Source organism: Zootoca vivipara, chromosome 12, assembly GCF_965207765.1.
Source record: "Zootoca vivipara chromosome 12, rZooViv2.hap1.1, whole genome shotgun sequence".
NCBI classification, from domain to species: Eukaryota; Metazoa; Chordata; class Lepidosauria; order Squamata; family Lacertidae; genus Zootoca; species Zootoca vivipara.
In genome coordinates, this window is record NC_142595.1 from 1,446,562 (window position 1) to 1,472,058 (window position 25,497).

A 25,497-nucleotide genomic window follows, 5' to 3' on the forward strand; every position below is an offset into this window, starting at 1 on the left:
TTACTGATCTGAAGGAGATCTTGGGGCTGTGGTGAATTCCTCTAGGAAAAAGTAGATCCAGGGTGCAGCAGCTATGAGAAAGGTGAATCCCATGCTAGGAATTATTAGAAAAGGGATTGAAAATAAAACTGCCTATATTGTGATGTCTCCATGCAAATCTGGGTTGCAACCAGACTTGGAGTCCTGTGTATAGTCCTGCGGCCTCATGTCAAGAATGATTTAGGAAAGGTTCAGAAAAGGGCAACCCATGTGATCAAGGGGACAGAGTGGTACCATAGAAGGAAAGGTTACAGGATTAGGTGCTTTTATTTTCTGATGAAAGGCAAGTAGGAGGTGACATGCATCACAGAATTATAGAATTGTAGAGTTGGAAGGTCAGCAACCACACTACCTGGGGTGTACAAGACCTCCATATCTTTCTGGTATAATTCCTCTCTGTATTCTTGCCACCTCTTCTTGATGTCTTCTGCTTCTGTTAGGTCCTTTCCACTTTTGTCCTTTATTATGGTAATCTTTGTACAAAATGTTCCTTTCATATCTCCAATTTTCTTGAACAGATCTCTGGTTTTTCCCATTCTGTTATTTTCCTCTATTTCTTTTCTCGTGAAAAGTGGAAACACACCCACATGCGGTTTTTATATTTTTATATATAGATAATAATTAAGATTGCCGGAATAAATATCAACAACCTCAGATATGCAGATGACACAACCTTGATGGCAGAACGTGAGGAGGAATTAAATAACCTTTTAATGAGGGTGAAAGAGGAGAGTGCAAAATATGGTCTGAAGCTCAACATCAAAAAAACCAAGATCATGGCCACTGGTCCCATCACCTCCTGGCAAATAGAAGGGGAAGAAATGGAGGCAGTGAGAGATTTTACTTTCTTGGGCTCCTTGATCACTGCAAATGGGAGAAAAGCAATGACAAACCTAGACAGCATCTTAAAAAGCAGAGACATCACCTTGCTTACAAAGGTCCATATAGTTAAAGCTATGGTTTTCCCAGTAGTGATGTATGGAAGTGAGAGCTGGACCACAAAGAAGGCTGATCGCCGAAGAATTGATGCTTTTGAATTATGGTGCTGGAGGAGACTCTTGAGAGTCCCATGGACTGCAAGAAGATCAAACCTATCCATTCTGAAGGAAATCAGCCCTGAGTGCTCACTGGAAGGACAGATCCTGAAGCTGAGGCTCCAATACTTTGGCCACCTCATGAGAAGAGAAGACTCCCTGGGAAAGACCCTGATGTTGGGAAAGATGGAGGGCACAAGGAGATGGGGATGACAGAGGACGAGATAGTTGGACAGTGTTCTCGAAGCTACGAACATGAGTTTGACCAAACTGCAGGAGGCAGTGGAAGACAGGAGTGCCTGGTGTGCTATGGTCCATGGGGTCACGAAGAGTCCGACACAACTAAACGACTAAACAACAACAACAAAATAATGACCTTTAAAAAGGTTACCTGGCTGATCTGAGGTGCCCCTTTAGTTGAAACCCTTTTGATCTATATATTAAAGGCTGCAGTTGTTATGTATTGTTTTTAATAATAATTGCCTCCCACTCCCTCTTGGGAAGGCTCACAGGTCTGCAGGAGAGCATCAGCTTTACTGGCAGGTCCCAGCTTCAGTCTGCAGCACCTCCAGTTTAAAAGAAGGATTAGGCCCCAGCTATTAGGAGAGGCTTTTCTCTTCCGCGGAATTTGTGGGCTACGAGATGAACCAGGGGCCCGACTGCTGGCCTAAAGCAGCTTCCTCCTAGGCTCCTGGATGAAGCAGAATTTCTCATCCGAATCAGAAGCCACGGTCCTTATTGCGAATCCGTCAATCGCTTCGTTTGAGGAAGTGCAGCCAGCGCTTCGCAGGAGGCCGGCTGGAGGCAACCACGCGCGCGGCGTCGCCTGCCCGCAGTCTGGCCCCCTCTAGCGCCCCCGCCCCGCGATTCCGCAGCGGCTCCTCGGATTCTCACTGCCGTCCGGAGCGGCGGGGAAATCGATCCAGCGCCAGAGTTTGGGAGGCGCCGCCGCCGCCGCCGCCGCCTCGTCCTTGCCGTCCTTCTCCTCCTCCTGGGCCGGGAGAGGAAGCAGCGGAACTCAGCCCGCCGCAAAAGAGGAGCGGGGGGCGGCGCTGGAAGGCGGCAGGCAGGCAGGCAGGCAGGCAGGCAGGCAGGCAGGAGGAGCCCAGCGGCGGCAGCCACCCTTCCTCGCCGCCCCCCACCCCGGCCAATTGGGGGGCGGCACAGCTCTGCGCTCCCCACTGCTCTTTCCCCCCCAGCCGAGAGAGGGGCGCTGAGGGCGGGGGGGGGCCTCTTTCCCATCTTTCGCTTCCTGGCGATGGGGAGGCGGCGGTGACAGCAGCTTCCTTTTCTGTGAGGGTCTCAGCTTGGCGAGGGGGGGGGGTCCCCGTAGCCTCCCAGGCCATGGAGGAGGGAAAGCGGGGCCCAAGGGGGCTTTTCAGGGCCGTAAATGGGTGGGAGCGTGTCAGAGAGTTGGGGGGGTTCATTTAGAAGAGCCTGTTGGTCATTGTGTGGGTGAGAGGGGGACAGTGTTCATTTTAGCCCCCATTGGGAAATGGGGACATAAAGTGAGTGTATTGGGGGGGTGTCATTCATAGGATCCTGGGTTAGGGGTGTGTGCCAGTTAGCAGGGGAGAAGAACTTGCCTACATGGGGGGGGGGTTCTTTGTTTTTAGGGGGGAGGAGGGGCTAGCCAGCTGAGAAGGGGGCCTCCTGGGGAGAAAGGGAGGAACACCCCACCCCCACCCCCACCCCCACCTGACAGGTGTTTTTGCCAAGTGTGTGCCCTGGCCAGAGTCCCAAGCCAAAGGCCCAGGCCCAGGCCTGTGGGCAGCCAAGATGGCGGACCTGGAGGCCGTGTTGGCGGACGTCAGCTACCTCATGGCCATGGAGAAGAGCAAGAGTTCACCTGCCGCTCGAGCCAGCAAGAAGATCACCCTCCCGGAGCCCAGGTGAGAGCAGCTGGCGGGAGGTGTTGGGGGGGGGCTTGCAGTGTGCTCCTCCTCCCCGCCAGTACTTTATTTAATTTATTACTTATTTGCTTCATTTCTATCCCAGCCTTTTCTCTTTCCAAGGAGTTCCACATGGGTGTAAATGGTCCTTGCCCCTCCCCGTTTGATACCCCCACAACAACCCTGTGGGGTGGGCTAGGCTGGCTGGTCTCTCCCAAGTCCTAATCCTTTTTTAACCCTGACAGCAACCACCACAATTCTGAGAGGTAGGCTAGGCTGAAAGGCAGCGCCTGGCCCAGGATCACACCCAGAGAGCTTCGTGGCTGAGTGGAAGGATTTGAACTCAAACCACTACGCCATGCTGGCTATCTCCATCACCCCCACCGCCAACACCTGCAGGCTAAAAGCATCTGTGATGGGACTCTGCCCAGGAGGATGAGCCAGGATTAGCACCTATCACTCTTGTTATCCTCAATATTATTACTGCGTTTCTGTCCCACCTTTTCTCCAAGGAGCTCCAAGGTCCTTATCGGACACTAACCCCTACGCCACCCTGGCTCCAGTTATGAGTCTCCCCTTCCTATGAATATCTTCTCTAGAGCCTGCTTCTCCTATCCAGATACCCCTCTCCAGGATCCCAGTTATAACTCCTCCACCATGACTGCTGACTAAAGGGTCAGCCAGGATAGATCCCTCTTTGCTCTTTCCCAGCACCATACTTTTATAAACCCCTCGCCCGTGTCTCCCCCAAATTGCCACCCAAATCAGCACTCTGTGAGAGTTGGGGTACAGTGAATCTGAACCAAATGAAGGACTGCAACCCACCCTCCTTTTTCTTTTGAATGTGTTCCTCTTGGATTCCCTTCAGAAGGTGGATGCCCCTTCAAGTCTTTGCATTCCCCTGACCCTGGCCTTTGACTGCTCTTATGTTTGATATGTTATGTTTGATTTATTTTATGTCCTAACTTTCCCCCCACGGAACTCAAGGTGGCATGCATGGTTCTCCCTTCCTCATTTCATTTAATCCCCACTACAACTCTGAGGTAGGTTAGGCTGAGAGTTAGTGACTGGCCAAAGACCACCCAGTGAGCTTGGTGGCTGTGTGAGGATTCGAGCCCTCGTCTCCCAAGGTCAGAGTCTAACACCGTTAAACAGTACACCACACTGGTGCTTAAATCACAGTCACAAGACCACCCAAGAGGGTCTGAGCATATACTGGTTTGACTGCACTGGCTACCACTGATTAGTTTGGGGACTGGCTTTTGACCTATAAAGCCTTAAGTGACTCAAGATCCTGCTACCCCAACCCAAGGTAGCACATGAACCAACATGGACTCTGCCCTTCCTTGTGGCCTTTGTGAGGGAGGCAGAAAGGATGTCAACACAAGAGTGGGCCTTTTCAGTGGTGGCTCCCTGTTGGCAGAATGCTCTCCCCAGGCAAGCATGATTTTCGTTACCAGGCAAAACCACCCTTATTTAGGCTTCTGGTTTTTAATTGCAAGGGAAGTTAGTTATGCCAATGGCCTTTGCTGATCCACTAAGGATGCCCTTTAGGTGAAGTGGGGATGGTCTGTTCATTTTAAATTTATTGTTGGGTGTTTGTTGCTCTTTTCACCCAATGCCTTTGTCATTTTATTTTTTACTTCTTAAGTAGCTTTGAGGTACATGAGTCCAAAAATGTGACTAATAAATAGAATATTTTTTTAAAAAAGTTTATAATGACCCCCACCCCGGCAAGTTGTTCCAGTTGTACTCTTTTTACTATTATTTGAATTAAAATGATACTGTTATTAAGTGACCATAGTAAGCCTCCACTTATGGTGGGTGGGTGTTTTGTGTCCTTTGGTGGTGCCCACAACCAGACACCTGAGTCATATAAATAATCAAATCGATCCTTTCCATGATCCTTTCCATCCTTCCCCTGACCCCCCTCAACTTAAAGTTTGACAAAGAAATTATGAAAATAGCTGGACTTTTGCAAGGCTTTCCAGAGCTGCTGCCCCTGGTAGCAACTGTCTTTCTCCAGTGTCACCAAAGTCAGTGTAAACGATGGCAAGCACCTCTGTTGCCCCCTCCAAAATATCTTTGCATCGCTTTAGTGGGAATTCACATCTCGGTCTTCTTCCTCTACCTGCTACTCTTGGCTACCTGAGTACCATTCTCCTTGGCCTGCAGTTGTCTAAAATCTTGAGTGGCCAAGGTTCCCCCCCTGCCCCCCAAAGTCCCATTACAGATGGGACACCCAGACATCTTATTCTGTTTCATGGGAGTTGACGTGAATATACAAAAGTGCCACTGGCCCATTTATGCACAGCTTCAGGACTTTCCCAGCTTTGTGCATCCCCCTTCCTTCCTCCTTTTAGCTGGAGATGTCAGGGCTTGAACCCAGAACCATTTGCATGTAAACCTGATGCTCTGCCGCTGAGCTGTGTTGGTCCTTCTCGTTGGGCTGCTACTTCTTCTTGGAAAGGTCCTCCCTGTGATTGGACAGGGAACCACAAGTCTCCTTTCTCCTTCCAGGGATATAAAAGTCCCCCTCCCTCCATATTTTTATCCAGCTACTCTTTGCCCTTTGGGGAATATTTCTGTCCCTGATTTCCCCCCCCCCCCCGCCCCTCCCGAGCTCATCAACCTTGTATCTAAGCTTCCTGTTAGCACCTCTGTGTCTTCTGCTACAAATCACTATCCCAGCAATGTGGGATGCTCTGCACCCTCATTTACCTCCGTGTCAAGGGACAAGTACAACAAACACTTTCCTGATTGCTGTTTGTGAAAAGTACAGGCAAAAAGGGTAGGGGGAGTGGTGAATGGGAGCTTCGTATATGCCCACATCAGACCACCTAGCTTAGTATTGTCTACTCTACACTGATTGGCAGCAGCTTTCCAGGGTCCCAGGCAGCTGTCGGGGATTGAAGTTGGGACCTTTTGTATACAAAGCAGAAACTGCCCTTGCCCATGGACTTGCGTTGGAAGGCTTCAAATTGCCTGAGACATGGACTTCAGAATTTGGGAATCCTAAAAGGACATGTGGACTGTGAGGTTGAAATGTTTCTGATCAAATGAGGAAGTGTGTTGTGAGGGAAAACATTCTTTCCCAAGAAGAGACCATATTTCTCCGGTTATTTTAGACAGGGTGCTGAACCAGCAACAATACTGGCTTCCTGCAGCTCCGTGTGCTTGCCTTCTATGGAGCCCTTTGTGGTCTTTAGCCTCCTGTCCCTTGCACTTCCTGACAAAGTTCCTGTTTTCTACCTTTTTTTGTGGCCTTGTTCGTGCAAGGCCCCTTGTAAGGGGGAAAGAGCTAATCTTTTTCCGGATAAATGTAGATGCATTTGTCTCTTAGAGAACACACATAAATGTTCCCTCCCTGAACTGATGGTGAATGATGTTCCTGGTCCTGTTTTTTAGGCTAGCCGCCAGGCAATCAAGAACTGGAGTATAGCTAGAGGGAGGAAATCTCTCCCCGCCCCCTTAAGGTAGGCACTATTGGGGTAATTTCACATGGTTTTAAGTGCACCATCTGTGTGTGTACATTTGAGTGCATCTTCTCCTGTGTAGGACAGGCAATTACCAGGCTGGCTTGTTAAATCTCAAGCAGTCATCACCATTATCCCTTGCTGTTGCATAGGGGACTGGGTTTCCTTTTGACCACTCACTTGACAGGTATTTCTCTATTTCTAGACCAGGGGTCAGCAAACTTTTTCAGCAGGAGGCCGGTCCACTGTCCCTCATACCATGTGGGGGGCCAGACTATTTTTTTTTTTGGGGGGGGATGAACGAATTCCTATGCCGCACAAATAACCCAGAGATGCATTTTAAATAAAAAGACACATTCTACTCATATAAAAACACACTGGTTCCCAGACCGTCCGCGGGCTGGATTTAGAAGGCAATTGGGCTGGATCTGGCCCCCGGGCCTTAGTTTGCCTATGCATGTTCTAGACAGGCTGGGCTTAGTCTTACGCATGCACTGAATGTCAATGCTTCTGGCCTAGGTGGTTGTGGAGGGATGCGGTGCTTGTCTGCTCAGAAAGAGAGAGAGAGAGATGACTGTGCTGATGCAATCCTAGACTGATACCCAGACAAGAAAGAAACACCCCCATGTGATACTTGCTGTTGAAAGGAATGGAACAGCTGCAGTGTGATTTAGATCAAGTGCTGAGCAGCATTGGAGGTTTTTCCTTTTATTTCAGGAGAACGTTTTTTTCTTTTTTTTTAAAGAAAGAGTATGAGGCAAGGAGAAAAAGGTTTACTCTCCTGTCCTTCAAAGTTAGGGTTGGTTCCCAAGTGTAGCATATAGTTTTTTTTAAAAAAAATCCTGAAATTGATGTTCTCTGCAAAAGCAGTGAAGAAGCAACATTAAGATGACGTTGGTGCAAGCAAATGGATTGGCCTTGCAGATGCTGTGGTCAGCTCCAGTCTGGCTGGCTGGCCTGGCTGGGAACAGGGCAAGGAGAGAGCAGGTATTAAGTGTGTGCGAGTCAGCTAGCTCCTTGCTCAATAGGAAATATTCCTTGAGAGGTAACTGCTGAATGAATAGGGGCAGGCACACCTGCAGTGATCCCCTCTTGCCCTCAAATCCCGTAGATCAGGATGTGTTTAAACCAGATTCTTTAAACATAGATTTCAAAGCAACGAAGTATATTTGATTTTTATGTGTGTTAGCTCCACTGCTTGTAAGATCAAAGAGGTGAGAGCAGGCTTTCCTAATTAGATTACAGGTAACAATCTTTGTCCTAGGAAATGGCTGAGAGCTTAGGTGTCCTGAATCCTTCAGAGACAACACAACAAATTGCAAATGAAAACAGGATGATGAGAACCCCAGGCGTTTCCTTCCATGTCTCACCTGATGTTTAATATGCTGGCAGTGAGCTTTTGAGTCATACAGAGCTCTTGAAACCAAGGAAAACAGAATTTTCCAGATGTGCACTCCCAGGACAGTTGTCTGGATATTCACTCCTGCACAAGCCTGAGAAAAATGAATAGCTCAAGTGGCAGAGCTCATGCTTTGCATGGCCCAGTTTCAATCCCTGGCAACATCTCCAGGTAAGATTGAGAAAATATCCTTGCCTGAAACTGTTGAGAGCTGCTGCTGGCCAGTGAAGGCAATACTGCGCCAGCTGCATTAATGGGATTAATACTTGGGATTGGTGAGGCAGATTCTGATGGGATCAGAAGTTGCACTGACTTCAGTGGGACTTGTTCAAGGAGCTTTTTGCCTCCTAGCTTTTGCTGTTCAGCAGCCAGCCTTTGTCCCACCAGCTCCACTGGCCCTCTGCCTCATCCTGGAACTGCCATTTACTTTGTGTCTTTCGGTGACCATTAGCCGTGGAGTTGGCCATCTTTCCTCATAATAAATCTTCATGTGCACATGTAGGGGATTTTCTTGAAATCCTGGCAGCCATGGGGGCAGCCTGTGCATGAGGCAGGTGACATGGTCCTCATACTGAGCTACTGCGGTAGTAAATTTGAACATCTTTTTAATTGGCTACTCACCCTGGGCTTAGCAACAGTTCCCAGCAACTTAATTCAATCTGCCATTTATCCATCTTGTCTCACACAGGGTTCATTGGTAGGTTTTGCTTCGCTTGTGTCCTTCTGGAAGAGTTTAATTAGATGGGAGGGCTGCAGCTCAGGGCTGGAATGCCTGTTTTTTGGGTTGAATCACTCCACAGCACCTAAAGTTGCAAGTCTCAGCCTGGACCTATGCCGGGTTGTTTCTGCTAGCCAGGATTGTCTGCAGTGAGTTAGATGTCAGACGTGGAGTAAGCAAGATGGGGGAGGGCCCGCAACCCAGTGTTAAAGCACCCCACTTGCATGCAAAAGGTTCTTGGTTCAGTTAAGGGGGGGAAAGGAGCAGGGAGCAGGCGATTGAAAAAGGAGCGGAATTTTCCCTATAGGTTGTAACAATTGTAATTGGTAATTGCATTTGAGTAAGATGGCAACCAAGAAGCAGACAACACCAATGATGACTAGGAGGGCCTTGGTTCAAGAGTCCCACTCTGAATTATTTGATATGATTTCTGAGATGAAATCAGATTTGGCCAAGGAAAGAACACAGCACTCAGACAAATTATCAGATAGGTTACTGGCCTGAATTGATAAAAATATGGAAATGGTAACACAATTGTCAAGTAAGATTGACTCACTGACTAAGAAAACAGAAGCACTTGATGTCTCTCTGAAAGGCTTGCAGGAAAAATCAGGGAAACTGGAGACTGAAACCAAAGATTTAAAAAACTTTCAGGAAACGCTAAGGGAGGCTGTGTCCTGGCAGACAGGAATCATTTGCGGATTCTCTAGCAGTCCTTGAAATGAAACAGAACAGACGGTGAGAATGAGGGGCATCCCGGAGGAGGGTGAAAATGACCTGAAAGAATTCCTAGCAAAAGCTATTGCAGATTGGTTGGGAATTGATCAGGAAATTATTCTTGGCTCTATTGATAGCTGCTTTCGAGTGAAATCGAGGTATGCTAAAAGTAGGAATGTAACTAGAGACTGTCTGGTAACTTTTAATTCAAAGAGGATCAAAGATAAAATTATGCAAACTAATTACACAGATAGACTCCAAATTGAAGGGAACCCTATCATTTTCATGAAAGATGCTCCTCCTCGCCTTTTAAAGAGGTTGTCTCAGTATAGTTTATTTTACAGATGCGCTGAGAAAGAATAAGATTTCATACAGAAAGGAATTTCCTGAGGAGATTTCCTTTACATACAGAAGACAGAAACACAGATTCACCAATGTAGATGATGTCCAGAAATTCTGGACAAAGCATGAGAAGGACTTAGGAGAAACAGAGACCCTGACAGAACCAGAAGGAGCAGTAGGAGGAATGGAGGGGGACCAGTTGGGGGTAAAATAGATAATATAGATAATAGGAAAGAAAAAGTAGAAAAAACAAGAGTCTAAAAAAATGTTGGACTTGAAAAGACTGAGTTGGAATGTAAATGGTTTGAATAATAAAGTTAACAGAAATAAAATTGAACATATAATTAAAAAAAAGAATTTAGATGTAGTATGCCTATAAGAAACTCATATGGCAAAAAAAATTAGAAGAGTTTTGATTAATAAAAAAAAAGGATTAGAATTCATAACTTCAGACGAAGCAAAAAAGAGAGGAGTGGTTTTGTGTATGAAACCTAAACTTGAGCCTAAGCAGAATTTTAGGGATGAACAGGGAAGAGTGATAGTGGTACAAATTACATTGCAAGATGAAAAAATATTGATAATTGGAATATATGCACCAAATGAAAAGAAAGCAGAATTCTATAAAAAATTAGAAACAGATCTTCTAGATTACATGGACCAGAAAATGATTTTGTTAGGAGATTTGAATGGGTTGGGCACAGAGCGCCTTTTTGCTTTCCTTTCCTTCCTTTTGCGTATTTCCACAGGAAGTTAGGGCTAAACTGTGGGAAGGTGGTGCTATACATGCGCCTCTGCTGTAAATGACGGTTTTCTTTATTTTACACTTTTGAATCCAGTTGCAGCTTGGGAGGAGGATTCTTTGTGCCCATTGTTTTGCCTTCCTTGCAGCTTTTTAAGCTTAGGGATATGATCTGGCACTGAGTGCCAGCGTTGAGTTTTCACCCACCCCCTCCTCTCATTCCCAAGCCGGCATGGCAATCAGGCATTGCTGGCTCCATTGTTGTTTTCCGGTTGAGCCTGGCCCACATGCCTTAAATTTGGCTCTCCTTTGAGAAGACTTTTGTTATGGAACTTATATTGTTGTTGTGATCTCTGGCTAAGCGTGCGGTGGCAATTAATGGGCTGCGAAGAGACCCTCTCCCATGTGTGTTGCGTGTGTGTAACCTAGTTCAGCTACTGATTGATTGATTGATTGATTGAATGATTGATTGATTGATTGTGTGACTGCAGAAATGAATAAAAGTCCCCCATCCAAACAATCACTATTATCAGTGCTGGTAAGAAAAATAAAAAAATAATAATTTTTATCATATACAGGACTGGCTTATTTATTTTATAGTACAGTGGTACCTCGTGTTATGTTACCGTCCCCCTTATGAATGCTGTGGGTTACGCGCTCTGCTTACCTGGAAGTAGATGCTCCTTGTGGCGACCTTTGCTCCGGGATGCGAGCAAAAGTCGCACTCTGGCAGCATGGCAGCAGCGGGAGGCGCCATTAGAGAAAGTGCACCTCATGTTATGAGCGGTTTCCTGTTATGAACAGACCTCCAGAACGGATTAAGTACATAACATTAAGTACCACTGTACAGTACATTGATTATTGCATACATTTTATGGATCAATGATCTGGTTAGATAGTAAAATTCATGTTAAATTGCTTTTTTAGGGGTTGTTTTTAAAAGTCTGGAAGCAATATATTCAGAACAAAATGCCAGATTAATTGTAAATAATGTGATAACAGAGAACTGTAAGATACAGAAAGGGACAAAGCAAGGATGTCCCTTGTCATCTTTATGATTTATTTTCACATTAGAGGTCCTGATGAGAAACATTAGGGGAGAAACCATCAGAGGTATAACAGTTGGAAATAAAGCATACTAATGGAAGGTGTATGCTGATGATCTTGTAATAATGATGGAGGATCCAAAAAATTCTCTTCTGAAAGTCCTAGAGAAAATCCATGAATTTGGACAGGTGGTAGGCGGGCTTTAAGTTGAACAAAAATAAAACCAAGCTGATAGTGAAAAATGTATCAGAAAAAGATAAAAAAGAGATTCATCAGGACTTAGAAATTCACAAAAAGGTTCACAAATTCACAAATATTTGGGGATATGGTTAATAGCTAATAATGATGTATTTAAAGATAACTATGAAAAGGTATGGAAAGAAATAAAAAAAATAGAGATTCAGGGACAGATGAATCTGTCATTTGTGGGAAGAATATTGTTGATTAAAATTAACAGATTGCCAAAAATGTTATTTCTATTTCAGTCAGGCCCAGTGATAAGCAATATGAGAATGGCAGAAAGATATCACTAGATTTATCTGGAAAGGGAAGAAACTGAATAAAATATAAACTCCTTACGGGTCCTAAAGAAAGAGGAGATTTCTCCCTACCATATTTAAAGTTATATTATGAAGTATCTTGTATCTGTTGGATTTGGGATTAAATTACAAAACACAGACCTTCTAGATTTGGAAAGGAATGACAATAGATTTGGTTGGCATGCGTATTTATGGTATAATAAAGCCAAAGTCCACAAAGGATTCCAGAACTATATAATAAGACCTAGCAATTTTAAAAGTATGGGAGGGATACAAGGATTTACTAGAATAAAAGACACCATGGTGGATCTCACCGACAGAAGTAGTAACAGTAAAAAAGGTGAATATGAGGACTAAATGGCCAGCTGTTAACAGAAGTGGATAATCAATTAAAGTTGAAAGATTTTGAGGAAATCAGAGAGAAAGTAATATATTGGTTACAATACTTTCAACTAAATGAAACCTTTAAAAATGATAAAAAGAAAGGATTTAGTTACACCATATCAAGATTTCAAAGAGAAATGGTGGAGGTATATAACACCGGTAAAACTTGCTAAATAAGTGCTGGAAATGCAAAGAAAAAGAGGGTACATTTTATCATATGTGGTGGGAATGCAAGGTTATTAAAAGCTTCCAGGAAATGATATTATAATGAATTGAAGAAAATGTTTAAACTAACCTTTGCAAAGAAACCAGAAGCATGTAATATGAAAAGTAATTCCCAAGGAACAGAAGGAATTATTTATGTATGCTACAACAGCAGCCCGGATCCTGTTAGCCCAAAGATGGAAAGAATAACAGTTGCCAATAATAGAAGAATGGCAAATAAAACTTACGGACTATGCAGAAATGGCAAAACTGACGGCAAAATTCAGAGACTCTGACAATGAGAAGTTTAAAAAAGAATGGGGGAAATTTATTGTGTACATGCAGAAATACTGTACACAAGTTTGTACATTGGGAGGTTTAGATTAAGCACTTGTAAGTAGTAAAGAATTAGAGAATATAAAGGTGTAACAAATGGATAAAAATGATAACAAAATGCAGGGAATGATGTAAGATGTAAAGAACCAGTAGAAGGGGGCGGAAGGAAGTCTTGAGGTTTAAAGAACCTCAAAAGAAGGTTTGTAAAATAGTAGAATTTTTATTAGAAGTATGGTATATATGTTAGATGGTGGTTTGATTTTTGTATCCTTATTTTATTATTATTTTTGAAAATAATAATAACAATTATTTACGAAAGAAAGAAAGAAAGAAAGAGGAGCCTCTCTTTGACAAGTCACTGCCCATCAGTATTAAGCCAGAGGGACAATTGTTTTGTCTTGGTTATCAGAGAGCTTTGTACCAAGAGACATGTACCTTAGCCTTGTTCCAGGTCTGAGCCATTTTTTCCAATAATCCTTAGTAAAAATAAAATAGTTTTTAAAGCAGAGAATCATCATCTCTGTGCAACATGATGTTAGGTTGGGTTGTTCCTTTAAACCAAGAGGGGGCAAATTGTGTAGCTGTTTATCTGGAGCAGGCGACTGGCGACTATGCTTTGTTCCAGTTACATTATCACTTGAAAGAAATACAGTGGAACCTCGGTTTAGGAACACCTCGGTTTACGAATTTTTGGTTTACGAACACCGCGGACCCATCTGGAACGAATTAATTCACTTTCCATTACTTTCAATGGGAAAGTTCGCTTCAGTTTATGAACGCTTCAGTTTATGAACAGACTTCCGGAACCAATTGTGTTCATAAACCGAGGTCCCACTGTACAGCAAGTGCAGTTTGGTGGCTCCTTCATGGTTTGTCAGCTGTCTAAAGCTACGACACCTGCCTTCCATAGGTACGTTGGGTCCTAAAGGAAGGCAGGCACTTGATGGAATGGAAATTTTGAAGCTCCTTTCTTGTTTTATTGTGGCATAACTGAAATGTTGGCTCAACTTACCCCTAGATTACCCTACACACACACATTTTGTGTGTGTGTGTGTGTGGCCTTTGTAGCATGAAAGGTTAACATGAGTCGTTTATTGGCCGTGCTTAGGGGAATTGCAGAAGGTTGATTTCAAGGCTATTGAACTGAACAATTTACTAATTCTATTTGCATGTCACTCAAATAATTATTGTTTCTGGTTGGTTTACTGAAACATTAGACAGATACAGATACAGAACGTTACAGAACAGCAAGAGTAGTCTAAACTCGCCACAAGCACAGCAACCAAAACATTTTAGGATTTGAAATGCAGGGCTAGGAAAATGGTGCATGAAGAGTCCAGAAGATCATCTGCTCTTTCCCCCTTTGGCCTCATTCCCTTTCTCCCCAGAAGAACTGTGAGATCTTATTTCCAGCATGAGCTTGCTTTCTCCTTGAGATGAACCATGCCTTGAAGGGAAGGCTTGCCCCATTTCCGTGACATCCCACATGGTCTGGTAGATGTTCTGGGGCACATATGGGCAGGGAGCCTGCAGCACTTGGATTCTGAGCGGCTGTGGGCCTGGCTTCATCATGGGGGGGGGGGCAAGGGCAGGGAATGGGAGAAAGGGAGTGGCAGAAAAAGAGGCTGGGGAAGGATGGTAGAAGGAAAAGTGGGTGGCCCTGCCCATCACCATTATGGGACCTAGCAGATTCTCCCCATCTCTGAACAACAATAGAAGTTTCTCACCTGTGTATGAGAGGGAGGGAGTACTTTGGAACATGGAGAGAACTATGCATGAAAGGATTTAATATTTTATTTTGCTTTTCAGTCGGATAAGCAGCTTGTGGCTTCTGCCTGTTGTGCCACTTTGGGGGTTTCTCCAGGTCACTTTCTCCTCTAGGGATCCTGAGAATGCAAGATGCATTGTTCATTGCTAGTAGAAATTCTGAAACTTTTCTGGGGGAAGTGTGAACAGGGGCGCAGGAGGATTCTGGTGGTAAATCAAAAAACAGTAGGCAGAGTTGACTCTTTTATTAGAAGAAGTGAGAAATCACCATTTAGCAATTTCAAATTGAGCCAGCAGAGTTTAGGAAGTACTTACCCTGTGTAGCAACTATCCCAAATCTCTGGAAATTAGAGAGGGAGAGAAACTAGAATAACTCAATGAACTGGTCTGGGGAAATTACATGGTCAAGGGCACCACCCCAAAGGCAGCAGCTGGGGGTCATGGGTCTTGGTGAGAGACTTCCATATTCAGGGCTTGACAGATTACAACACAACACGTAGCAGCACCCTGGTCCTCCCCCCACCCCCGGCCATCCCTTGGGTTGTGGCTGGAATGCCAGGAGGCAAATCATTCAGAAGAACTTCCTGACAGTAAGAGCCGTTTAACAGTGGAACTGTCTCTCTCAGAAGGCGGTAGACTCTCCTTCCTTGGAAGTTTTGAAATGAAGGTTGGATGGCCATCTGCCAGGGATTCTTGAGTTGTGATTCCTGCATTGCAGAGGTTGCACTAGATGACCCTTGAGGGCACATTCTCACTCTACAGTTCTGCGATTCCATGATTCCTTCTGAATAACTTTTCTTGGATTTGTTTTTATTTAAGCTAGCTAATTTGCATAAGTTAATTTGTTTTAGGGGGAGTGGGACAGGCCTGCCCAGGAGTGAGCCCCAGCCAACAGAATGGCTGGGGCAGGTTCCACTAGGGTGGAGGCATTGGGACATCCAATCTCAGTGATCGTGAGCAGGAGAAGGGGTTACGCTAAAACTAGACCACATCATTACCAAGTAGGCCAGTTTTGTCGTTGTCTTAAGACTGTCCCTGCCTCCAGGTCTGGTCCTGACCAGAAGGATACAGGTATCAACAAGGTGCACAGGACCTGAAGGTGGTGCTGTGTAATCTTTGGCGATCACTCGTAGCTGAGTAAGATTGCCTTCCATAAACACGGTTTTAACAATGAGTCCATAAGTGACTATGGAGGCCAATTCTGGATCCACATGTCCATCCATAGTGGGGACATTGATTTCCAGGTGGGAGTTGATCACGGTATGGATTTGCCAAGCATGCCTTCCTCTTAGCACGTTTCTCCCTTGCGTCCTGAGATCGAGTGTCTTCAAAGCCCATGACACCTTTGGTAAAGGCTGTGTAATACTAGGTTAATGACCAGTAAGACCAGGGCCATCCATAACCTGATTGTGGATGGTAGAATTGACCAGCCATGTGTAATAGAGACTTGGATGGACATGGCAGGTGGGGCTGTTCTTGCTGCTGCTTGTCTGCCAGGCTTCTCTTAAACGCACAGCAACCTGGGTCATGTGGGCAGGGAGAGAGGGTTGCAGTGATTTTTAGGAAGTCATTAGTTTGCACCAGGCGTCCTATTAGGGAGACCTAGTTTCCTGAGTGCATGTTCTGGAAGTTGGGCAGTACTGGATTCCTATTGGTGTACTGACCTCACCGTTACATCAAGGATTTCCTATCTGAGCTGTTTCAAGTCATGGTGTATGTTCTCCTGGAGACACTTAGTCTGGTGGTCCTAGGGCAGTGTTTCCCAACCAGTGTGCCTCCAGATGTTTTGGGACTACAACTCCCATCATCCCTAGCTAGCAAGACCAGTGGTCAGGAATGATGGGAGTTGTAGTCCCAAAACATCTGGAGGCACACTGGTTGGGAAACACTGCCCTAGGACCACCAGACTAAGTGTCTCCAGGAGAACATACACCATGTTAATATGACCTTCCAAGGGGCCACTTGGGGCTTTGTGGAAAGCATGGCCTCCATGGGGCTGTCCCTGAATAACTCTGGCCATACTCAAATGCTGTGAGCATGCCTTAGATCTGGTGTTTATCTCTGTAGATGTGGGTGATCTGACACTAAGTTCCAGTGGAAGAAAAGAAGTACCATGGTCAGATCACTTCCTGGTGCAACTAGACTTCTCTGTGACCCTTCCCCTCCGCAGGGAGGTGGGATTGATTTGAATGGTCCATCCTCACCACTTAATAGATCCAAATGGCTTCCAGAGAGTGATTGGGGATGTTTTATCCCATGTTGATGGCTTCTTAGCTGATGCCCGGGTGGCTCGCTGGAATGCAGAGCTAACAAGGGTTATGGACTGCCTGGGTTCATCCTCCATATGCTGCAAAAAGGCTACAGAGCAATTTACAGTAAAAAGTAGAAGTAAAAACACAATTTTAAACACAATTTTTAAAGAAGTTTAAAAGGCCCCTGCAGCTCTATGGAGGATCATAGCTGCCAAGTTATCCCTTTTTTACAGGGATTTTCCCTTATGCTGAATAGGCTTCCTCTTGAGAAAAGGGAAAACTTGGCAGCTATGATGGAGGATGGTTGCGGTAAGCAAAGGTAAGCAAAACCCAAAGCCTAGTTGTGCACAGAATGCCTCCTGCATGTGCTCCGAGTGCCCTTTCTGGTGGCTCAATCTGTGCAGCAGCAGAAGAAAAGGGTGTGAACTAGTCGCTAGTCACATCGCTAGCTCACACTCTCTTCTGCTGCTGCACAGATTGGGTTAGATCAGGCATAGGCAAACTTGGCCCGCTAGATGTTTCGTGACTACAACTCCCATGATCCCTAGCTAACAGGACCAGTAGTCAGGGACGATGGGAATTGTAGTCCCAAAACATCTGGAGGGCCGAGTTTGCCTATGCCTGAGTTAGATTTACCAGATTTTTAAAATGTGGGTTGTAAAACTGGTTATTAATTAGAATTTACAGTTTGTGGAGAAAATTCTCTGGAGAATATTCTCCACAAACTGTAAACTCTAATGTAAGAACCATGTTTTCAAAATCTAGTAACTAATAAGTCAAGCTGTGATATTGCCAGTGTAAGTAATGAATAATGATTTATTTTTGATCCAGTTACATTATTGGGCTTTGTGTCATTCACTGTTGGCAGTTCTGAAATGTGAGCTACAGAAAACTTTTTTTAAAATGCTATGCATTTATTTTGATGAACATTTGAATTTCAACTATTTGTAATAGCCTTTTCTTCTATTTTTGTGTGACCTTATTCTTAGCAATTCTATATCCTTGGCCATATAGTGTGATTTTTATTTTACATAAAGTAGCTTTAATGCTTTATACACTTAAAGTACCTAGGCCTATACAATTATATATAGCATGTGAGGTGGCCTTGATTTAAAGAGTTGACATTTCTATGTTTTTATTTAGTGCCAGTAACTGATTTTTGCAGTGCCATTCATTGGTACAAAGTGCCATTTTCCAGAGATTGAAATACTGAAATATATTATCATATAATGATAATATATTTACTGCAATGTTAATGGCTTCTTTTTTCTATGTATGCATATAGCTTTGTTTATCAAGCTGTGTTTTAGTCACCAAAACAGTTATTAAGTGTTAGAGCTATTAGAAACATTAAATGCATTGAAATGAATATTCTCCTATTTTAAATGAAAATTATCTAATATTCTCATTAATCGAGAATATTCTCGAGAATATTCTCCAAAAGATTATTCCCGAGAATTAAACATCACTAGTGTGAGCCTCTTTTCCACAGACACAGCCTCTCTCACATTCTCCTGGGGCCCCTCATGATCTCAGGCTAAGCACTTAAGAGCTCTTCTGCTTTGACTCCTGTTTTAAAGAAGAGTCGATACTGTATATTAATTGACTCTCTTTCTCGTGCATTAAGAATGAGGATGGGGCACAACTTGTTTGGAGGAAAACAAGAACAGTCACAGGGTTTGAAAGATGGGAGAGTCTGCCTGGTCAGTGAGAACGGAAGGTGAACACTTTCAAAATGTATAAATCTGCAGGTTTAAAATTGCTGGTGTTTGGGATAGGAGCTACAGCTGTTGGGTTCCTGTCAACCTTTAACCTGTGGTTAAAGGGTTGCTAAAAGTCACTTACCCCATTCCGTCTCTTCCAGAATCTCTGGAAAGCTGTCGCTAGCAGGGTTGACATTACTTTTTTTCACTTCAAAATAATGAATGAACTTTAATTACATAAAATGAGCGTTTTGGAAGGCCTTTCCCAGCGAGATGCATTCAGCTGTGAGTATAGAGCATTGTATGGATGGACACATTTACAAAAGGCTCAGCCATTTCTTCTTGTTTCAAAGAAACTGGCTTGTTTCTGGTATGGACTGGATGTGTTGAACTGGATGGCCTTTGGGTGTCTCTAGCTTGGAGGTTGTGTTGGTAAGCTATGAGCAGGCGTCAAGGAGGTGGAGCCAGACTTACAAACCATCTCTTGCCTGATCATCTGTGGTGAGTAAGAATCTCCTTCAGGCAACCAGCTTGGAAGCATGTGTAAACAGAAAGAGACCTGGTTCCTTTGACGTGCTACTAATAAGTGACCAAAGGAATGCGTGGGTAAACAACTTGAATAAAATCCTGTTATACTTTTATGATGCTAATTTGCAAGGCAGGGCAGCAGTGCCAACTTGCACCTCACTCATTAAAAGCCTGGCACACCGAACCCCAATGTGCTTTATTTGTCCTGATGCAGAGAGCACAGCAGATGCCAAAATAACTGCAAACCCAAGGTGACAGACATCTTAGCATAGGAAGCAGTCCCAGCTGTGCACAGAGGGGTTCTGCTGCTTTGACAAGCTGCCTGCCAGGCTTTGACCAGGGCCAGGCTACAGGCAGGCCTGGTTGGTTGCCCAAGTAGAAGCAGCAGCAGAACTTTTCAAACCAGGTAGAGACCAAGATCTAAGGGAGCAGGTACTGAGGAGGCTACATCCTCCCTCCACAGGCAATTTGCTCATATCTTGTTCTATTTTTGTACATGCTCACTATTCTTTTGTGGAACCCAAGGCAGCATACGTATGGTTCCCAGGCAGTCACCCACCCAGGGAATCTGGTTGCCTGGAATGGGGAACTCAATTGACCAGAGGCCCAGTTAGTTGGATACTGATCGCTTAAATGACACCTCTGAATCCCAAAGCTTGCACTTCAAGGGCAAAGCCTGTTTATGAGACTAAAAAGGCAATCAGATGTGAATGAGAAACCCTGCAACTTGAAAAATGCCATGCCTCACATTTATTAGCCTTTTTCCTTCCCTGATTCCTGAGGAGTAGGATGCATTGCCTTGGTGTGTCTTTCAGCTGGCTGCCTCTGTTGAAGGTCTGTGTGGAGGCACCAAGCTCATCATTTTCAGCTCTGCTGTTGTGTTTTAGTCCCTTTCGAAGGCAAGATCCAGTGGCACGTCAGCGCCCTATCCATAGATTAGCCTATGAAATGTGGACAAGCGGAGAGTTGGCAGAAAGATGCTCACAGGACAAGGTTGCTCACACAACCAATGTGCTTCAGCAAAAACTGCAATTGGCTGCACTCATCCAGGTTGCTGGCCAATTGTAACTGAGCATGAGCAAGCCTCAGTCCTAAATCCTGAAGGATTGTCTTCTGCTGTTGCAGCTCTTCTGTCCTAGCAAATAGATACCTCCCCCCACTCCCCACTCCCCTAAAATAATCCCTGGCATCAGTGCGAAATAAAATAAACCTTGAAAAATCTCTTAAGATTTGGCTTTCTGCCCAGCAGTGCCTCAGAAATGCAAACAGGTCCTTGCCAGTGTGGTTTTCTGTGTGCAAGATATTTTCATGGTCTCCAGTACAATTTTTACAGACCTGTACTGATTCCTCCCTACCTCCTTACAAAGTCCTTTCCTCGGCATCTTCTTTCGGCCCCCACTGAAATCTGCAGGGATGATTCATTCCTACTTTCTCCACATGTGACTAATGTGGCTATCCTCATTTATTTGAACAAATGGCGGGTCTTCTGTGCCCCTTGGGAATAAGCACCTCTCAATTTCCTAAGAACACAAGAAGAGCCTGCTGGATCAGACCCAAAGGGGCGCATCTCACCCAACATCCTGTTCAGTCGCCACAAGGAGGACACGAGCGCCAGAGCACTCTGCCGTCCTTTGGCTTCTAGAACCACTATTCAGAGGCATTTCTGTCTCAGACCATGGAGGCATAGCTTAGCTTTAAAGTCTCCTCTCCCGTAAAGATTTCTTGTAGTTGCAAAACATGGCCAGGTGCTAGTTGCTTCATGTTTCCTACTGAGTTGGGGAGGCAGAAGAGCAAACCTCAAGCTGGTCCTAGTCTGCCCTTGTGTTTTCCATCCCCATCATTCTGCCCAGACACTGAGGTCCAGCTTTGATGGCCTCCTGGTGGTTCCCTCACTGCAAGAAGTGAGGTTACAGGGAACCAGGCAGAGGGCCTTCTTGGTAGTGGCACCTGCCCTGTGGAACGCCCTCCCATCAAATGTCAAGGAAATAAACAACTATCTGACTTTTAAAAGACATCTGAAGGCAGCCCTGTTTAGGGAGACTTTTAATGTTTAATAGATTGTTGTATTTTATTTTTCTGTTGGAAGCCGCCCAGAGTGGCTGGGGAAACCCAGCCAGATGGGCGGGGTATAAATAATAAATTATTATTATTATTATTATTCATCATCATCATCATCATCATCATCATCTATCTATCTTTTAAAGGTGCCTTTTTATACCTCTCTTTCTTCATGTCCTTGTGTGTGTTGTGGCAAGTAATGTGTGTCTGTGATTTCTCTTTCAGTATCCGCAGCGTCATGCAGAAGTATTTGGAGGAGAGAGGTGAATTAACCTTTGACAAGATTTTTAGTCAGAAGATTGGTAAGCCGCCGTGTGCTTTTTTTTACTCCTCCTGCGCTGATGTTCAGAACTGCATGCTATAAATTGGTGTTTTCCAAAATGTGGATATCTGGGGCAGAGTTGTGTGCTTTCCTGAGGGGAAATTGGGAGGCAAATGGTGCTTCACATACAAAGCAAGATGTGAGATATATTTTTGATCATGTGGCAGAACAATGGGCTGCGAGTTAAGAGCCCGGTTGGTATTTGATTCTGGGATTTTTGTTGGAAATTGGGGTGCAACTCAGCTGGCATAAAAGGATTTGCATGGGCTTAAAACAGCAAGAGACCTCCTGACTATCCCTGTACCTTTGACCTCTGTGCTGACCTCCCTATCCTTCAATGTTTGGACTGATACAGCCTAGGTTGCAGCCTGTTTAGAGCTCCTCCTCCTTACACTTCTCTCTGAGACCTCAGAGAAAAAATGATGACTGCCTTTGTCTTTTCTAGACTAGTTAGTTAGTTTAGAAACATTTCTGTCCAAGCTATGTACTTCCTATGATAAGCAACTTCGTTGCTGCTTGGGGCTGATGGGAGTTGACCTCTGGAGGCCTCCAGGGAGGGGGAAGGCTGAGCTGAAGCCTGGGCCTGTGACCTAATACCTTCCTTGTGGGTGTGGGAAGGGGTGTCAGTCTTCCATGGGGCCTCCCCAGTCTGAGGAACATAGACATAGATGCATCCTGTAAGGTGGCTCAGGTCCAAGATGGTAACTTGATTGCTCAAGGCATGCCTTAGTCTCTCTCTCTCTCTCTCTCTCTCACCACCACAACAACATACAGTTTGGAAATGTTTGCCACAGCTGTGCCTTGTCTATTTGTGTGGAACCAGAGTTATAACTGTAGCTCAGCAGTGCAAGTGGTTGGGATTGCAATCTCAAATCTTCCATTCATGGGCAAGCTGATGGAGCAGGTGTTTGCCGAACAACTCCAGGAACGCCTGGAGGATGCATACAATTTGGATCCCTTCTAATCAGGATTCAGGCCTCATTCGACTGAAACTGCCTTGGTCGCACTGGTTGATGATCTCCGGCGGGCTAGGGACAAAAGTGAGAGTTTCCTACTTTTGCTGGTCTGCAAATGTCCCAAGCGCAAAGAATGGCAAGGGAAGGAGGGGATAGTGGTCCCAGAAGCCGCGGAAACCGCTCAGCCCCAGGGAAATGGGGAAGCCTGGCTGCAGGAGGCAAGGGGCAGCGGCCAGGCACAACTTCAATGAGAAGGCCCCCTCTCGCCCTCCCGCAAACGACGGGGCACACCCCGCCCAGCACAGGAGTGGTGGTGGAAGTGGCGTTGACACTGCCCAATGGCTACCCTTTAGAAGTTCTAGCCCTGTTGGACACAGGTGCCTCAGCGAACTTCTTTGCCAGATCTTTTGCGGAGGCGCATCAGATACAGCTCCTGCAACTGGATTTCCCCTTGCACGTCACCACCATTTATGGCAGGGAGCTGTTAGGAGGCGCAGTCACTCATCAGACACCGCCCATGCAGATGACGGTAGCAGGTGGGCACTCTGAGACGCTGGCATTCCACGTGACCACCCTGTCTGACCCACCCCTAGTCCTGGGAATGAGCTGGCTGGCACGCCACGACCCTTCCATAAGCTGGCACCAGAGGTCCCTCACGTTCGGTTCCGAGTACTGCATAGAGCATTGCTTACAGCGGCAACAGGGGGAGGGACCACCTTTGGCCACAGTGGCGACAATGCAGGTGCAAGGTGGAGTCGCAATCCCCAAGCCTTACTGAGATCTGCAGGAGGTTTTCAGCGAAGCGGAATTGGACCACCTGCACAGGCCATTTGACTGTAAGATCAACCTGCTGCCAGGGGCCAAGCTACCGCCTGGCAAGTTGTATTCCATGTCGGATCAGGAGCTGACAGACCTGCGGGTGTTCATCGACAAGAACCTCAAGAGAGGATTTATACGGGAAAGCAAAGCAGCGGGGGGCAGTCCAGTGTTCTGGGTGGACAAGAGAGACACACCCCAGAGGAAGCACTCAAGGACTTTGGGGTTTACACATTGCCGTTGGCTGTGGGAATTCTCTGTGGGAAGAGCCAGGAGGAGGGAAGCTTAGGGTGTTATTGATGGCAGTTAAGTGAGTTGCTTTGAAACAGTTAAGCAAATTAGCTCTAATTGCAAGGAGCAGTGATGACAAACTACTGACTGGCTTTACAGGATGGGAGGCCAAGTTTCAGCCCATGAAGGTGGTTATGTGAAAGAACTGAATTGGGGTGGGTTGCAGTATAGTCTTGTGCAAGCACAGAGAAAGGATCCCAGTAAATGAAAGATAAAGCAGAATTTTATGGCCCCTGTGTCAACACAAGCAACACCTCCTGATGATTCTGCCCTAGAAAACTGTATGTACTGACAAGACCCAGTGGGGGAAATCACACTATTCCACCGACAAATATTTGTATTTCGTAGCAAATAAAGCCAGGTCTGTCCATAAATCCATCAGCAAATGCCGAATATCTCTTAAGATTGTGTTGGCTTTCTGGGATATAACATAAGCAGTTAAGGACATCACTTCCTGTTTGCCTAGAGTGGGCACAGATGGGGGTGTTGATACAGCCAGTTGAACTTCCTGTTCCACCTGGTCTGGAGCATCCTCCCCCTGCATGTGACCAGGTAGGTGGGCGTGACCCTTGCAGACCCTACAAAAGGTCTTTGTCTTTTTGACTCTCTTTTGATGCCATTTCTTCTCTTGGACTGCACTGCTGGCTCTCTGCCAGCAGCACATGGGACCATCCTTACAAGGATGTAAGCCACGCTGTACAGCCTGCCCTCAGGGATCCAACTGTGAATTGAATGTGGGTAAACTTCTTGTTACTTTTAAAAGAAGCTTCTTGTGTCTTTATTCTTTTTAGGAGGGATAAAAGGGGTCTTACCAGGAACACAAGCCAATCTGAACAAAGCCAGATTGCTTAAGTATAGAGATTCAAACGAGTCTACCAACTACCTTCCTGCTATATATTGGGGAATAAACTCTGCTGTATGACTCACTAGTGTGAGTTAGGAAGGATAATATTTAATCAATATATCCTCTCCTAGTATCTACAGCATTCCCACAGGCTTATTTCTTATTACTGTGAGTTACAAAACCCCTCACAAAACTCCAACAAGGAGCTACACACACTCCATTTATTGTAGGAATACACAGTTGTGTTTGTGTGCAGGTGGGGTCTCTTTGCTGCTACGTAAAAGCAGAGTACGGGGGACTTTCCATGAGCAGGATCTCCATCAAGGTGTTGTCACTGGGCTTGGAGTACTGGTAAAATATATTTTCCCAGTGGTAGAAATTCCACTTGTAACAGGCCTTATCAGGCTCAGGGTCTGGCCACAGATGTTTTCCTCACAAAAATGTGGTCTTAAATAATATATTGAGAAGTCCCTCCTCTCCTGTGTGTGAGAGTTTAAAATAGTTGTAGAATTGATTTTAAAAGCTAATTATACAGTATGTGTTATTTTTCATCTATATGATGGACACCTGTTCTACCAGTATGCTTTTGGGTAACTGGTTAGCCGAACAGTTTGACAGAAGGCAAAAGTTCTTGGGTAAACCCTTTTGCAGTGTTTCCCAAGGGGATTAAGTCAGCGTTCTAATTTTCTCAGACGCACATATGTTTGCTTTAGATTACATTCCTTGCCACTGGGCTTTATTTGGGCCTGCTGGGAATTGTCTTCCGTAGAAATAAATTTACCGCATTGCTGCCTTTATTGTAGAGTATCCAAACATCACTCTATGCAAAAATTTCCTGGTTCATGTGCTCTTGTGTGGGAATGTTTTGTGCTTCAGGTTTGGCAGCTTCCTTGCCTAAGTACGTATCCCCCCTCCCCACATTAAGTTTTCTTTGGCCAATCCCGGGTCAACAATGACTGGTGGGCCAGCCCTGGCATCTGCAGGGGGAAAACAGTTTGCAGATGAAATTTTATTTATTTATTTATTTGCTTGATTGTAAAAAACCTCAAAGCAGTTCACAAAATGAAGAAAATAAAAGTATTGGTAAAAACAAC

General features: G+C 45.1%; 1 protein-coding gene across 2 annotated transcripts in view; it reads left to right on the forward strand.

Moving 5' to 3' along the window:
* Positions 1 to 1,531: 1,531 nt before the first annotated feature.
* Positions 1,532 to 25,497, forward strand: part of GRK3 (G protein-coupled receptor kinase 3) — a 118,306-nt gene continuing 94,340 nt past the window's right edge. For both annotated transcript variants that reach the window (XM_088655781.1, XM_035134716.3), the window contains exons 1-2: positions 1,532 to 2,965; positions 21,400 to 21,476. In XM_088655781.1, the coding sequence (XP_088511907.1) occupies positions 2,853 to 2,965; positions 21,400 to 21,476 (190 nt within the window). In that variant the 5' untranslated portion in view covers positions 1,532 to 2,852. The remainder of the gene's footprint in view (positions 2,966 to 21,399; positions 21,477 to 25,497) is intronic.